This window comes from Quercus suber, unplaced genomic scaffold (assembly GCF_002906115.3).
Source record: "Quercus suber isolate HL8 unplaced genomic scaffold, Cork oak 2.0 scaffold_11, whole genome shotgun sequence".
NCBI lineage: Eukaryota > Viridiplantae > Streptophyta > Magnoliopsida > Fagales > Fagaceae > Quercus > Quercus suber.
In genome coordinates, this window is record NW_027069477.1 from 658694 (window position 1) to 675754 (window position 17061).

The 17061-nt window shown below is 32.8% G+C and overlaps 2 protein-coding genes across 4 annotated transcripts; one reads left to right on the forward strand and one right to left on the reverse strand.

Annotated features, from left to right (window-relative positions):
• Positions 1 to 5468: 5468 nt before the first annotated feature.
• On the forward strand, positions 5469 to 8055 carry LOC112006778 (phosphatidylinositol N-acetylglucosaminyltransferase subunit C). Its single transcript, XM_024039096.2, has 2 exons — positions 5469 to 5666; positions 6722 to 8055. The coding sequence occupies exon 2, from the start codon at positions 6899 to 6901 to the stop codon at positions 7808 to 7810; it is 912 nt and encodes a 303-aa protein (XP_023894864.1). The 5' UTR covers positions 5469 to 5666; positions 6722 to 6898; the 3' UTR covers positions 7811 to 8055.
• A 1495-nt stretch (positions 8056 to 9550) lies between these two features.
• On the reverse strand, positions 9551 to 15690 carry LOC112006742 (agamous-like MADS-box protein AGL30). 3 transcript variants are annotated; one of them, XM_065778587.1, is made up of 13 exons: positions 15570 to 15690; positions 15397 to 15436; positions 14686 to 14871; positions 14146 to 14205; positions 14021 to 14039; positions 13823 to 13887; positions 13698 to 13713; positions 13527 to 13588; positions 13323 to 13419; positions 12086 to 12136; positions 11868 to 11995; positions 11208 to 11571; positions 9551 to 10047 (listed from the first exon to the last, which is right to left on the reverse strand). In XM_065778587.1, exons 3-13 carry the CDS (start codon positions 14868 to 14870, stop codon positions 10036 to 10038), a joined length of 1059 nt encoding a protein of 352 aa, XP_065634659.1. In that variant the 5' UTR covers position 14871; positions 15397 to 15436; positions 15570 to 15690; the 3' UTR covers positions 9551 to 10035. The 3 variants fall into 3 exon arrangements, with proteins under 3 accessions (XP_065634659.1, XP_065634663.1, XP_065634656.1); XM_065778591.1 differs by lacking the exon at positions 15570 to 15690 and having other exon boundaries at positions 12086 to 12133; positions 15397 to 15548; XM_065778584.1 differs by lacking the exon at positions 15570 to 15690 and having other exon boundaries at positions 15397 to 15548.
• Between the last annotated feature and the right edge of the window lie 1371 nt (positions 15691 to 17061).

A 17061-nucleotide genomic window follows, 5' to 3' on the forward strand; every position in this document is an offset into this window, starting at 1 on the left:
AAAAAAAAATCATCTCTTTCTCAAATAAAAATAAGTTCTAATTGCAATCTATATCATGTTTGGATTTTATATCTTAGTTTTAGAATTTGGATTTTGTACATTAAAGTTCTACTCCTTTTTAGAAGAAGAAGAAGAAAGGGTTTTGGAGGGTTTAGAGGAGTGAGGGATGAGGAGAGCTTGAGGAGGGAGATGGAGGGGTCGGATTATCATCTCTGTTAGCATGGCTTTGCTTCGAGGGGAACTTCTACAGGAGATATTGCTTTATATCATGTATCAATATCATCTCTTTCTCATACTCAAAAAAGGGAAAAAAAAAATCATCTCTTTCTCAAATAAAAATAAGTTCTAATTGCAATCTATATCATGTTTGGATTTTATATCTTAGTTTTAGAATTTGGATTTTGTACATTAAAGTTCTACTCCTTTTTGCATAATTAGTCTCTTAATTCATATTTTACGTTAAGTACCATATAAACTTACTACATGTGTTAAGTTTATCTAATAAAATAATATCAAGTCATTTTTATTATATCATATCATTTTTAACTTTTTTTTTAAAATATTTTTAAGCTACAAAAATAATGTGGCATCATTTTATTGGACAAATTAAATATGCATAGAAAGTTTATGTGATACTTAGTGGAAAATGTGAACGGAGGGACTGTTGATAAAAACGGAATAGATCTTGAAAGAGTAAAATCCAAATGTTAAAATTTCAGGATATGAAATTCAAACATTTCCAAAATTTAGATGTGTAATTTGCAATTTACCCTAAAAATAAAAAATAACAAATTTAATACCATAGAAATTCAATCTATGCCATTTGAACCGCAATGATTTCTTTATCAACATATTGAGATATTAATTGGTTTTTAGTATAGACGGGTTTCAATCTCTCACTCTTTTATGAGATGAGATATTAGATGCAGAGGCTACAACATTTGATCCAATAAAAAAGATTTAAGAGCTATGACTATATGTCAAGTGAGTGCATTGACCAATAAGTCTATAACTATCATAATTGTGCTCAATTTAGGGACAATTACTTACACGGTGTAAGTTACACCATTTTCCGCTAAAACTTTTGAGTGGAGTTTGTGTTGTACTTTTGTATATAAACCCTATCTTTTGTGCCATCTATTTCTATGTGTTTGTTTCTTTTTAAAAAAGTACAATAGCTTAGATGCATCATTTAATCATTTCAAAGTGCAACAATTCAACGTAATCATATGAATGAATTTAATTGGGAACTAAACCTACTGCATCTAAGGTTTTATTCTTAAGTTTTGTCTAAAGATTAAAAAAAAAAAACGATTGGTATAATGATTACAAGTAATTCTTATGGAAAGGACACCATAAACTCAATTTATATCATATTCATAGGAAAAATAACTAAAAATGACTATCATGTAGGGATGGAACCAAGATTTTGAGTTAAAGGGGGCCGGAGTATAAGTTTAAAAAAAAAAAAAAAACAATAATGAAATTTTAAATAAGTATCTATTTAATATTAACAAACTATCAACAATGACAATGACACAAAAATTATTGTTCCTTAATACATTATAATACAATCATTTACTAACAAAGACACAAAACACCATTATGTCTTATACATTAGAGCATTTACACCAGCTCATGCACAAATTTCTGTCTATTTTAGTGCAATAACCTACTCTTTCTATTTTACATACGCACTTTTCAAAATATCTCATATCTGATTATCTATTTTACACTACATTTCTCCATAATACTATTTCCTTATCAATTCTTTATCATTATCCCAAATCATCTCTCTCTTCCTCAACCAAAAATCACTACTCTCAATCTAAATAATTATTAAAATATTCATTTGCATAGTTATAGTAACTGTGCAAAATTTTCCAATTAATCCCAAAATATACCCACATTAGTCTATGTTTCATTGTGCAAAAATACATGTGTATGCACATGTATTTTTGCTCAATGAAACATAAACTAATGTGGGTGTATTTTGGAGTTGATTGGGCAAATTTGAGGTCTTATACTATTTTCCAACTGATGAAAATGATCTTACAATAAAATATTGTAATCAATGTAAAATTGTAGGGCAGTGGCCCAAAATTTTGATAGAGGGGGCCCAAATATAAAATTGTATATATATATATATATATACAATATATATATTTCTTAAGACTGGGGCCTAGGCCTCTTTGGGCCCTCACTTGGTTCTGTCATTTCATTTTTTGTTTCTCAAAAAAAAAAAAAAAAAAAAAAGAGTTTGTGGTCATTTTTTTACCTCCTAACATTTAAAATGGATTTTAGACCCCAAAATTATTTAACGCTTAGATTCAAGCCCATTTGTTCATGTCTATTGCGAATCGATCTTGGCTATTGATTTTGATTTGAGGCCTTCTTTTTAGGTAGGAGGGTTGAGCCCAATTTGTGAATAGGTCTCAAGATTTCAATTGTTGGTAATGGGTTTGTGTCAGTGGCAAACGGCTTTGATCTGTTTGGCGATGGTGTGCGGTATAGGTTGTGACTTGTGAGTAGTTTTGTGGGCTTGGCCATGATTGTGATAGAGTGGCTCCTTGATGGTGATGATAATGACAATGTGGTGGCTAGAGCTTGGAGTTTGGTGTTGTTTTGGGCTTTTTAGAGGGGACCAATGGAGTAGCCAAGGTTCTAAATGAATTGAGTTTTGTCGAGTAACAAATGTTTAGGCTTGACTTGACAACGAAAGTAAAGTGTTCAAGCTTGCCTTGAGCTCGAACCAAGTCTATAAATGATGTTTGAACTCAATCTTGTCAAAAAGTTTAAAAGCTTGAGTTCGGCTTGATTCATTACTCAAGCTAAGCTTGAACTCAATATCAAGCTTTTAAACTTGAGATTCAACACAAGCACATTATCAAACCTATATTAAGCCTATGTGGTTTGGACAAGTGGATCCAATTCCCAATTACTTAAAGTTTTAGTAAGATATTAGTTTGATTGTCAAACTAATATCAAGCTTATTAACAAGCCCATTAACGAGTCTAGGCTTAGCTTATTTTGTATCAAACTCTAATGTTCATGAGCCTGTCCATGAATATTTTTTTTATTGGACTTGACTCATTTATTAAATAAGCTTAAAACTAAGGTTCAAGCTTGGTTTATTTACGAACAAACAAATAAACACGAACAAACTTTTTATTGAGTCAAGCCCAAGCTATTTATATGAACAATTTGGTTCATTAAACTCTAGTAGCCAAAGAAGGTCAACGATAGCTAGACATAGAAAAAGGGAAAGAGGAAAAAAAATGGAAAACCAAAAAAGACAAATTATAAAAATATTTTTTGTTTACCCAAAAAAGAATTCAAATAGAAAAATAAAGAAAAATTAATTCTTTTCTTAGTGCTCAATAGTTTTGAATAGATAAAAGTACAACATATCGTGAGGTTACACTTAAAAGCCATTTCAATAACAAACATAGATGGAAGGGCTCGAATCAAAATGTTATAAAATGCTGTGGACTAAATTCAAATTTTAAAACTTTAAGAGATAAAATCAAATTGACTTCAAATTCAAATGGTAAAATTTACAATTTAGTCTAATCATATGTAGCAGTCATTGGTATGAATATAGACGTTTAGATCAATTTAAGACAGATTGATCAATAAAAACTTTTTGTACATTCTTTCTGATGTGCAAAACAAATCCTTCCTCTCTTCTTATCTTTGCATTCGTTCTTTCTTTAGCATACACTCTCAGTGACTTGCATGATTGCAACCTCGTCCTGAGTTTCTGCAGAAACTCACTAAGCAAATGAGTTATTGATTAATATATCCGTAGCCAATAGGAAGAGTAGACAATACTAGGGTCAACTTTAAGATAAAAACTGTTAAATATTAGCATTGATATATCATGTTGAATATGCTAGTATGGATGCGGAAGCAAAAACATAAAGTATAGAATACAATAACACGAGGGTGGTTCAGTCTAACGGCTTACATCCACGGAGGAAACCCTAAAGGGTTACATCAATAATATATTATAGTGTAGTACAAATCCTGTGTTACAATGAATCATAACATGTGTATATATAGTAGACTAAACCCTAGATTAGTAGACTTCTAATACAAGCAGGAGACTTGACTTGCACACAAAGTAGAATTAGAATTGGGCTTATGCTAATAGGCTAATATATCTCTAACAAAAACATATATGACATTGAGAATATAAATACAAACTTAATTTGATGAATATAGTCTATATAGACATTTAATGGTTTTTTTTTCCCCTCAAAAGTAAAACCAGAATAAAAATGTGGAGTAAAGAATTTTTTGAATAGTTTAGAGACATAAATAGAGATGAAAAAGATAACTCTTTTCAATAGTTTAGAGATAAAAAAAACAAACTTTTCATAAAGTTTAAGAACATAAATAAAATATTTTCAATAATTTAGGGGCGAAAAATGAAAATGAACTTCTTAAAGTTATTTGACCCTACAAAGTTTAAAACTATGTCATTTGACTCAATCAATACAACTACTAAACATGTCTATTTTTAAACCCATGCCATTGCTTTTCTAGGATTATCAGAAGTTGGGATATAACATATTCAACAGGATTCATTATTATTGGTTTTTGAATTTTTTTTTTCTTTTGAAAAAATTAAACATTGTAGTTACTTTCCCATGATCTACAAATCAAATAAAAGTCATATTAATTATGGGATTTTCTTCTCAAAAAAAATTGGAATTTATTATGGTTTTAAAAATTAGATTGGACAAAGAATCAAAAGTGAGTAGTTCTCAATTTTTTGGTCCAAAAGGAATCGAATCTATAATTGAATCAGTGACTTCATAAATATTATAATTATGCAATTAATATTATAGATATATTAAAATTCAGCTTCATTCTTTTTTACATTATTCTATACCCAATCTTTTTAGTACTTCTATAACAAATATCAAATATAGTTCAAAGTTTAAACCCGTGGCAACCACTCAATCAATACAACTGCTAAAATAATGGCTAATTAATAGTTATGCTTTAATTTAAAAAGAGTCTTGTTGAGGAGTGCCCCTTATGGAATTTGTTAAATGACTATATCAATAAAGTTTTGATACCACTTTAATAAAAAATATAAAAAGTCATAAAAAAATGAGTTTCTTTTTTATTTTCTTATAAAAAAATTTAAATTTTTTTATAAACTAATAGGCTTAAATATTCGTTAAATTTGCCATCTCAAAGAAAAATAAGAGGAGTGATATTTCATTTTTTCTTCTTCTTTTAAATCAAGATATCTCAAAAGTTTCTAGTTTGATAATAATGAAAGCTTTCAAGCAATCAAATGATAATGGGCTCCTTCTTAAAAAAAAAAAAAAAAGGGTCAGTTTTACTAAATTTATACATTAAAAAAAATGTTTTCCATCAATTTAGTAACAAGATAAACTTTTTAGCATATGTTTTTTCTTTTCTTTTTCTTTTTCTTTTTTAATTGCTTATGAGCTCCAACAAGGCAACAACTCCCAAAAAAAAAAAAATCAAAGAAAAAGAGCCACAATAATCGCACAGAGAGAAAAGAGAGGGATCAAGAAACCACACCTCAGCCGATTCCCACTCGTTTGTGAGTGAAAGGATGAAGGGATGAGCATTGGGACTTTTGGGAGACACAGAGAGCTCTCAACTAAGACAATTATTTGGTAAAACTTCTTCTTCTTTTTCTGGGTTTCTGTTAATTCTAACCACTTTCTCAAAGATTGCATCTTTCATCTCATTGACTGTCTCTTGTTGCTTCTTTCATATAGTTCTTGTTAAGTGCTTTCATGGGTATCAGGTTTCAATGCGAATTGCATCACCTATCACTTTTTTTTTTTTTGGTTTGGACATTACAGTATGACCAATTAAGTAATTATCAAGCTGAATGAGTTGCTTTCATTTCATCCATAGCACCAAAAAAAAAAAAAAAAGGGTAAGGACACAATGGGGTCAAACTGAATGCTAATTGCTCAATTGGGCTGTTGAGATAATTTTTAGGAAGAGAGAAAAAAAAAATTCTGAGGAAAAAACAGAAACTTTCACATAATTGTATTTTTGTTTTGTTAACTGATTGTGATAATTTCCTTAATAGAAAGGTCTAATTTTGGTACATATTCCAAGTTTTGTACACACCAATAGTCTAGTTGATTTCATTTTCTTTGAAGATTTGAAGTTCTAAAGTCTGGGAAATTGGTTTGGCCCTGGTTCTTACATGTACAGATGTGGTAAATTAATTTTTAACAATCTTTAAATGATTCTGTGACAATGTTTGTTAATTACTTATATTGTACAAGAGCTATTTTTTTAGGTTCATTTTCTTCATTGGCAATCAGTTTGTTCCAGATTTATAGTGGGTTGTCTTTGTTAAAGGTTTTCGATAGAATAGTTGTTCTAGATTACTCCATCATCTGGGTGTACCTGACTTCCAAACCCACTTAGGCTTGTAAGAGGCTTATCATCTGTTTGGACCAAATAATGTAGGAAAATGCTAGAGCTACAAACTATTTTACAACATTTTTTGCAAATTGCTTGACTATGATAGCTTTATCTTTTCTCGAAAGGAAAATCACTATATTCTTGACAAATACACACACACACACACACACTTCAAGTTTCTTTTCCTTGTCTTGTTTTCTTCCCACCTCAAGTAACAGTTTCTTGTTGACCTTCGTTATCAGTGTACATGGTTATGGAACTGATTGCTTGCATTCTTTTACAGGTTTCTTTAATTTCATAACGAACCCTATAATAAAGAGACATTCCTTTTTGGAGATATCATTTCTTCTCATGTCTGTGGACTGTCAGAGCTGGATTTATGTAATTCAGAAGGAATTACTATCTTACTAACAACTTTGACCCCGAGGAGCTACGTCTGCAATAGATCAGTTAGATTGTAATGGATAACCGCATTGCAGAAAATCCATCTCCAACTCGAGCCAAATGGAGAAAAGTGGCATATGGAGGGATGCAACCTGGGTTTGATGACAATCACACTGATGAGTGTTTCCTTGAAGGTATGGTCATGAATGCGAATGTTGTAAAACGGGACATGCTGAAAGTGATGCAAGATGCAATTTCTATCTCTCAATATCTATGCATTGTTGTTCTTGTCGGTTTGGTTTGGACATATACCCTCAGATCAACTCTTGATGAAAGTTCCCTCTTGTATCTTGATGTGAGCCTTCTTGGATCAGGTTTTCTAGTTCTCCTTTTAACCGAAGAAATGCTTTCCCTTAACCTTCTCTTGCATTATTTACTCAATGTTTTCTTTTTTACAACTGGGCTATTTGTTTTGGCTCCTATCTACCAAACTCTGACAAGATCCATTAGCTCAGATACCATTTGGGCAGTAACTGTTTCACTTGTCATACTTCATCTATTCCTTCATGACTATTCAGGATCAACCGTGACAGCTCCTGGAGCTCTGAAAAATCCAACCTTGACCAGTTCTATATCTTTAAATGCTTCTGTAGTAGCATCGGTTTTCATTGCATCTCGCCTTCCATCAAGGCTACAAGTTTTTGCTATCATGCTATTCTCCTTGCAAGTCTTCCTTTTTGCTCCACTGGTCACTTACTGTATCAAGAAGTATTCCTTCCACTTGCACCTTTGCTTTTCTTTCAGTTTGATGGCTGTGACCTTGGCTTTTGTTTATACACTGCACCAGTTACTTTTTGTTCTCCTGTTGGGTTTATTGGTTTTTGTGACTGTGGTGTGTCCTTATTGGCTTATACGGATGCAGGAATACAAGTTTGAGATCAATGGCCCTTGGGATGAGGCTAAGCTTTGTTTTGATATTACAGATTAAGATAATTAGTTCCAACCGTGGATGTTTGATGGGAGCTTTTGAAGATTAATTGTAAAACCAAATGGTTTAATGGCTTATCCTTGCCTCTTCTCTCCATTTCAAGTTTGACAATCAGATATAGTCAAACTCTTTTCCAGTATCAATTTCTGCATTCTCATCAAGCAGATGCATTTTTCATTAAATCAGTCTTGTGCAGTTGTACAATTAGATCCTTCTAAGCATAAATATAAATTTTCATTTTCATATATTTGGGAGAAAGAAGTACATACTATTTTCCCCAAGTTTTGTGATTGCTTTAAAGCTTTATTTAAATGGATATTTGAAATGAACTCCAGGAGGCCTCCAAGAAGGAAGAGTAACGAAGGAAAAGAGGTCTATCAAATCTCTCTTTAATGACTATAATTTTATTTGGTACACATACTTTTTTTTTTTTTAGTCCTATATAAAAGGCCACACTTTTGCCCCCCATGGGCATGAGAAACACATATCATGCGAGGTGCAATTTGGATACATGCTTTCTTTCCTTGGCTCTAACTTAAATTGCTGTTTTATTTGATGTCACACATTTGGTGCCCTTCCAAGCTGCCAACTAACTTGCAGCATGGCTTCCAAAAAAATATTTGGCTAATGTGTTATGCTAATTGTATTTCAGTTAATGATCGAATTGGAGGATTATTGTCTGATCTAAGTGGACTCCCAATAAAAAGCATCGAATGGCCATGAAGTATAACATCTCTAGCGATCCCTCCTATATGAATCTCTATTTAGCCAATTTTATAAATTAAATCCTAACAGCATTGTTGGTTTAATAGTCCCCGAAGTTTGAAGTGGTCGCATTTAGTTCTTGAAATCATATGGCCAAACTAAAAACTAACACATTTTTAACTCCATAAGGACCAAAAACAATTACTTTTAGGGACAAACTGATCATTTTAAGTTTTGTCGAGACTAAAATTGATCACTTTGTAGAGACTAAAAGGTAACAACATCACTCCGTGAGTACTAAAAGCAATAACTTTTAAGTTTGTTAGAGGTTAAAATTGATCACTTTGTAGGACTAAAAACAATCACATATTAAGTTTGTTATGGATTAAAAGCGATAACATGATTGCCCATGAACTATAGTTTAGGGGTATCACCATATTTTGACCATAAATTATTTACACTCATGAACTAAAGTTTAGGGGGTATCACCATATTTTGACCATAAATTATTTACACTGATTGATTGTCTACTCTTTTTGTTGGAAGACTAATTGTCTACTCAATTCAACCACAAATCTTCAATTTTTCTAATCACTCCATTTGGTAAATATGTTGTTCAGATCAACTATTTCTACTACCCACTAAAATCACTAACAAAAATTTAGTCACAAGAGAATAGTTTAATCAAACAGGGGTGTGTTACTGAAGCGAGATACATGGATGAGTAAACTAAAAAAAGGAAGAAGCATATTACAACAGTCTCTTAATATGCAATAATTATCCAATAAATATCATTGCTTCTCATCCAGTATAAAATTTTAACTATAAATATATTGCACAAACTTAGTATAGAAGATATCATCCAAGTGTGCTTCTAATAACAAATATTGGGTTGAAATGTCTTGAACCACTTTGATTATACCATAGCCTAGCCATATTGGCTTTCGACAGAACCAAATTTTGGGTCTTAGTATTGCAATAGTCCATCCATTTACTCCAGCAACAGTTGCCAAGGTTAATTATCTGGTTCAGGAATTGAAAACTAATAATGTATCATATATATGAGAGGACAATCCATAAGGACTTGAAGACAAAATTTTCAATACAAATATGTGATTTTGGGTTACTATCACTGCCATATGTAGTTTTATTTACAGCTCATGTTACTAAGAAGAAGCAAGGGATTGCACATTTGGGCTGCTATTAGTATCCTTGACACCCAAAGATGAGGAAGCAGCAAAAACAACCCTACAGACCTAAAGTTAATGTATAATTTGTATAGAACATTTGATATCACAAGGGCAGTGCCTCGTTTGATGGAGCCAGCAACATTCCTTCTGCCAGTGATTAATGTTGGGGCACTCATGCTGTGCTAATGCTATACGTCACTGGCTGGTGGTTGCCTCCGGTGTTTCATCAAAATTTAACCATTGGAAAAAAAATTCTTAGGGGATTAGTAGCTTGGTCCAAGTTCTCCAGTCATTCCATCTGAGAATAAGAGGTTGGATAACTCTTGGATCTCAGTTTGGTTGCTGCAAAAAACAATGGTAGCATTTATAAGAATCCAAAAGTATTTCCACTACAAGTAACCTTTCAACTAAAAAGAAAACAATATTGACAAAGAAAAATAAAAAGTATAAAAACAACAAGGTCATTTCAATCCTCCATTCATGCATGCAAGTTTCTACGTCAACCTTATAGAATTACTCTGTAAATGTAGGTATATGTTACTATATTTCATCCTCGGTTTATATAGGTAAAAAATTCATTACAATAAGAAGGCAACATAATGAGTTGAATGGTTAGGTTTTCAATAGACTTCAAACCTCAGATTGATTCTGAGCATCAGAAGATTTTACTGTAGAAACATCTCAGCAGGCCGGGAAAAGGTGTATTATAGCAACTGCCCTGGATCTAAAGTCGTAACTTTAAAAGGATTCTATTACTAAGAGCAGTACCAAAGACACTCATATAATAGCTTAGATCTGCAATCTCCAAATGTTTGGTGTTTTTTAAGAATAAAAGGCTCAGTCAATGAAGTGCATAACAAAATAGATTACATACTAAAGACAAGTCTCAAGGTGTTCCAAGATCACCATTAAACTTAGCACTAACAAATGGTCACCATTTCGAATTTAACTGAGAAAAGACAGATAACTGAGAGAAATATAAACCAAAAGGAAGCCTATTTGCAATATTTGTCATTTTAGATAGGACTCTGTAATTCTGTTAAAACAGCCTCTGTACATAAAGTTTCTTGTTTTTCAATAAAATTAATTATTTGTAGAAAAAAAAAGTCAAGTTCGATTACACCCTGCCAAATTCTTCTGCAAGGTAAAAGGAAATCACATCAAATTCTACAAAGTACATTTATGGAAAGACACTCTGGAGTCAGAAATTCAGAGAAAAAAGAAAAGAAAAAAAAGAGGGGGTGAGCGGGGTTGGCAGACATTCTTAGATAACACAAATTTTAAATTTATGGTAGGCTGGTTATGTAGCATATGGCAAAATTTGAAAGGTAACAAGGTTGAAGCCTCCACAACACCCCCCCCCCTCCCCCCCCCCCTCTCTCTCTCTTTACTAGTATTTCCAGCAGCCTCCAATCAACAAAAAGGTACACTTTACATTCAAAGGCTGCAAGAAGCATGCAAGAGAGAAATCAGTTCTTAACCAATGTACTAGAAAATTTTACCTGGGGATATAAATGCTCATCAAACATATTAACAACACTAGACCCAGATGTGGAAGCCCAACCATGCTGAGTAGTCTCATACCCTGGTCTAGAAGTTCCAAAATTTCCACTAACATGATATTCCAAAGGGTCTTCTTGTTGGTTCATCTGTGCTGCTGGTTGGAATTTAGTATCATTCAGCAAATTGACATTGTATGGTAGGTAAGGATATTGACCACCCAGTTGTAGCCTCAAAGGGGCATTTCTAGTTAACTGATTCAGCAAGCCATGTTCTTGCCCAGAATTAGGAATCTCTGAATTTTTACCCGTGCCAAAGTAACCAGAATAACTCCCAAGGGAGGAACTTGCAGAGCACTCCACATCTCTATAAAAAAAGACAGATTAATCTAATGAGTTAGTTGACTACACTTATTGGTTATTAAGGCATCAGTCATGAATTCTTCCATGAAATACCATCATACATTGTGTTGAAACTTTCACCCTATCATATGCTAAGAACAATTATGTCTAGTTTGCAGAATGCGTCTCATGAAATTATATCTCATCCAAAAATGAGACATGACCTCCTCTCTTTTTTAGCTGCTTAAGAGAAAGAATAATCATTTCATACATAAATCTGGATGGAGTAGCATGAAGAATGCTTTTTAGGAGAACACTCACCTATGGGAAAGCAAGTTTGGGTCCTCAGGAAACATTATTTGCCGGCTGTCATTATTAGGAAGCCACGATAAAGGTTGGAGCTGTTGTTCAGCACCTATTCTGAAGGGTATATGCATCCCATTTTGGAACTGCAAGAAAAAGCTGTTTAGATTACAGATTATGACCATACCAAGGAAACACATCAGGAAATATTCACACCAGTTAAAATCGTTCTTTACCTGACTATTGCATTCTAATGACATAAATTGCTGCTTTTGTAGATTTTCCTGCTAGAAAAAGGTAAAGGGATTAATGTCTACAGAGCTGTTGATAATAAAAAAGAGGTAATGTGGCATGTTAATGGCTATGACTGGCTCTTGTTACTTGGCTCCTCCTTAATTGAAGTCATGCACACTCTCTAGCCTCTAGATGTGGCATTATATCATTTTTCTTATCCTTTTCAGCACTTTCCTAAGTAGTAAAAAATTTATTTAGGGTTCCAAGTCCTTCATGTAACTCCTTGGGTCCTTTCTTCCATCCAAATTAGACAAGTAATAAACAAGACATTCTTCTCATTACTCATGTTGATAATATTGTAGATGTAGATAGTCCAACTCATGTATATACTCTTATAAATATGGTTTCAGCACAAATTATAACCAAATAAAATTTAAATTACATTTTATCTTAGGAAATTTACAAATTACCTCCATGTGGTTTAGAGGTTTTTCAAATTGCTGTCTTCAATTTTGAAAACTTACACTCCACCTTCCTGTGCTTTAGACTAAATTGCAACATTGTATTTCTCATCTACATTAACATGAAAATGGCAAAAATGCCCCTTGCTTTTATTTAATTGACAATTCATGGGTGTCTTGATGTTAATGGGTTCAATCCATGTGGTTGGGGTGATTTTGGAAGCCATGGTGTATTGGTCATGAGTTCTTTGGGCTGCATGATGGGTTTGGGATAGATTTCATCATTGCTGGTTGTATTGAAATTGGAAAAGGGTTTGAGCAGGGGTGTTTGAAAATGAGTTTCAGGGATAGTGGGGTTTGGGTACAATGTTTGGAAATGAATTTTGATTTTTCTAAATTTCTATTGCAGGGAAGAAGTAACTTGGGGAATGAGGTATTTTGTCAATTTTTTTTTTTTCATTCACAATTTGGATGGAAAATATGGTATTGCAACTTGCAATTAGTCTAATCCACAAGAAGGTATTCTGTAAGCTTCAAAAATCAGGGAAGTAATGTGTAGGACCATAAACCACAGGATGGTAATTTGTAATTTCCCCCTTGTCATAACCAAGACATCGCAAAAGCAATTAGTCAATTTCAAGAATTTTGAGCAAAATTGGTCTATGTAATACCAACTGGCAGCCATTGCATCAATGCATTTGAAGTGTATGATCTCAACATAGCACAAATTAAAGAAAATTTCCTCAACTGACACCAGCAAGAGGAATAAGAGGCATACCTTATGTGTTCGAATTTGGTTAAGTGATTCCCTAAGTGAATCTTCCATTTGCCCCAAATGTTCTACACTGTTGATCTTATCAGGAGTAGTCCAATAGCTGCAGAAATAAAAATAAATGTGACCAATAGTTACAGTGTAAATTATTAAAAAAAAAAAAAAAAAAAAACCGCTTAATTCTGTAAGTAAAAAATTTCAGGCATTCACCTGAGTCTTTTGTTTATTTCAGCAAGTTGAGTCTCTAATGACCTCGCTTGGTTAGTCAGATCCTAGCCAAACCAAATTAGGAAAATATAACATGTCAGCAGCATGAAAATTCATGAGCAAGAGTTCTAAATGATAATAAATAGCATTTTAATGTTTGATTTGCAGGCATACCTCGATTGTCTGGGTACTGAAACAAGAAGAAAAGAAAAAAGCAATTAATTTAATTTTACATTTCTGACAAAACAATGTAATATAATAAATTCTACTTGGAATAAATTTACTTCATCATTAAATACCTTGTACCAAGAAATTCTTGTATATTCACGTCATGGTCCAACTTCTTAAAAGTTTTCTTGAGTGCCTAAACTCTCAAAAAGAAAACAAAAAATTATGTAACAGACAAGGGTGATGATATACACACACTAAATTCAAACAGAAATAAGTAGATAGGATATATATTTTTGATGGAGGATGGGTTGTAAGACAGGACTTACTTCAAGGCTTTCCAACTTCCTGTTCCAGTTCAGTGAAAAGGGTTCAATCAGAATGTCATGTTTATATAGCTCAAGTGCATGAAACGAAATAATGTGATTTGTCTAGCGAGAAAAAATGAATGTACCTTTTTGCCCTTTCCTGTGGTGTTAGTTGTGCGAATTTTGCAATGACCTCTTCAATGCTACTAAACACACCCAAAACAGAAAAAGGAAAGACAAATCTTTAATCAAGAAGTAGTAGTAGAAACAACAACAACAATGGTGAAGATGATGATGATACTAAGTATTTCTTTTATTATGCTGTAGACATACAATGACTTTTGATTAAACTTTCCCACATCAAGTAGATATTTAAGTAGTCTTAATTTATCCTTAAATACTTCCCTTTCTTTATCTAGTCTGATATTGACTGATAAAATTAAGTAATTTAGCAACCAACCTAATCTATTATAGTGAATCAATGAAGCCTCCTAAGTTTCCTAGTTAAACAACTTATCTTTACTAGATTTGGATAGTTCACAGATTTAATGAGCAGAAGTTATACTAAGAACCACTGGTTGGTGCAATCTAATCGTTTAAATAGGCAACCAAGAAATCCCAACCTGAGGCAAGGCCATCAACTGATTCTGTAATATGTAAAAAAATGGAAATATGAACAAAGATACCTGCGCATTCCCCTGCATATTGAAGGCTTGCCACTTGGTGAGAACATGAGAAGAATAATGTCTATGTCACATAGTATGGATAACTCATTAGCCTTTTTCATGATGCCATGCTTCCTTTTTGCATAGGTTGCTTGACGACCATTTGTATTCTCCAACCTCTTTATCTTTAGCTTTACCCTTCCCATTCTGCACAATACAACCACAAACCTCACTCTAGATTAATCCCCCTATAATTAAGGGTTAGTTTGGTTAGGCATTTTGAGAGCGTTTTTAAAACTTACTACCTAGAAAATCATCATGATTGTTGCTCATGGTACATTGTCATCCCCCAATTTCAAAAACAAACTTCACACTTATACACTTTCAGCATCCATTAACAAAGCGTTAAACAACTTCACAAAGAAAAAATATATATATATATATATACACACATTAAAAGAATTTCAAAAAGCCATAATTTTTATTAATTTTCTTCAAAACCCAATTAGCCAAATTCACTATTCTGCGGTTAATAATTCAAAAGATTGAAACTTGCATAACCCCAGATAAAAAAGAACCAAAATTAACAAGACCCTTTTAAGCATTATAGCAAGAAATCATAACCAGAAAGGTTAAGATGTAAAAGAACATATCTACTTCAACATTCAAAGTTTCAAACACCTTAGACATTAACATAGTTTGCAAGAAAAGAAAAAAAAAACAGAAAAGTACCCAGGCGAGGAAGCTGAAGCGATTTGCAAAATCCAAACGTCTGGAAATGTGGTGGTAGAGATATTCGAATGCAAGAGAGAAAGTGAGAAAGAAAACAAACAAACAAACAAACGAAGAGAGAGAGAGAGAGAGAGAGAGAGAGAGAGATGGGGTTTAGATATGTGTCAGCTTACATATAGGTTAAGCTAACACGACCGGGTGACCGGCAAAATCGGTCATAGCAGGAAGCGCGAGAATCGGGATCATCAGAAAAACCTTAAACCAACCAAACAAACTCAATCATTTTGTACCCTTCGCGCCATTTCACTGTACCTGAGAGGCACACAAATTTTGTGTGAACACACGTTGCACCTTTTTTTTTCGTCTTTGGCTGAAAGTTCGGTTTTTCTTGTTTTGGAATGGAAAGTCCTATTTTGCCCATGTTTTTTTATTTTATTTTATCAAATTTAGAAATGGCTAAAATGGGTTATGGTTGTCATTTGAAGAAAAGAAAGAAAGAGAATTGAAGGTTTTGGATTGTTTTGCAAGTTAGAGGTGGCAATGGAATGGATTAATCCGAATCCAGCTCATGATCCTAGCCTTCACTTTAAACTTTAGTAACCATTTAAACTCTTCTCTTTTTTCTTGGTTGATAATTTGACAGTTAAAAACGTTAGAATGTTCTAATTCGTTGAACTACAAGACACTTCATAGTTAACATTTAAGTTTAATGGTTCCAAAAGTTGCCAAACTGTCTAAATCTTAATTTTCTTTTTTTCCTCCCATAGGAAATCTTAGCATAGAAGGAACCTCTCCATTTGAAATTTTTCATGGTTCAAATTAAATATTGTAAATTTAAAAATGTATTCAATGCAAAGTAAATTTAAATAGCTACTAAGAGCCTTGTAACTCAACTAACATCTTTTATTGTTTATTGTTTTCTCTATTATATCTATTGAATTAAGGTATCACAAACAAACAAGTAGTTAATGGTTTTTCTGTTTTTTTGTTTTTGGGTATAAGTATACTCGAGTGGTGGAGGACATTTCAACCCAAGATTTGTTGTTAAAAGCACATTGTGATGATATCTTATACAATAAGTTTGTGTAACATATTGCCGCCAGTTCCAACAGTGATCTCACTTGAACTTGAAGGTGGCCTAACAAATTTAAGTGAACCCTCAAAGACAAATTTCAGATGACCCATTGCTTTATTTAGTTGCATGATTGATGGAATCAGAGATTTGCAGGCAGATGGCGCGTTTCTTTATTTAGTGCACAAATGATTTTATTTTATTTTTAAAATTTTGTTATTCTCTTTTTAGCTATACAGAGTTGTTTTAGTTAGTGAAGTAGGTAATTTTCATGATCTATTATTATTTAGCTAGGTTCTAGAAACTTGAACTCGAGTTAAATAGATTATGTCCAAACTTGTGTAGCTTCAAAATATCAAGACATTGCATTGGAGACATTCAGATAGTTTTGAATTGACTTTTACTTAATAACTTGACAAGTTTGTGAGGGAGTCAATAAGATAGCATGTCTAGAGAGATTTCAATTACTTTTTTAGAATTCAGCACCAAAAAAAAAAAAGAAGAGATCATGAGGAAGATAACAGCTAAGAACTTGACAAATTTAGACTACATCTAACAGCTTGTTTTCCTTGTAAACTTATGCTATGGCACCT

Coding starts and splice junctions, on each gene's coding strand:
- LOC112006778 (XM_024039096.2), top strand. CDS start 6,899: ATGGATAACCGCATTGCAGAAAATCCATCTCCAACTCGAGCCAAATGG.
- LOC112006742 (XM_065778587.1), bottom strand. CDS start 14,870: ATGGGAAGGGTAAAGCTAAAGATAAAGAGGTTGGAGAATACAAATGGT. Junction 14,206..14,685: donor ATATGCAGGGGAATGCGCAG/GTATCTTTGTTC, acceptor GGGTGTGTTTAG/TAGCATTGAAGAGGTCATTG. Junction 12,137..13,322: donor ACCAAATTCGAACACATAAG/GTATGCCTCTTA, acceptor ACCTTTTTCTAG/CAGGAAAATCTACAAAAGCA.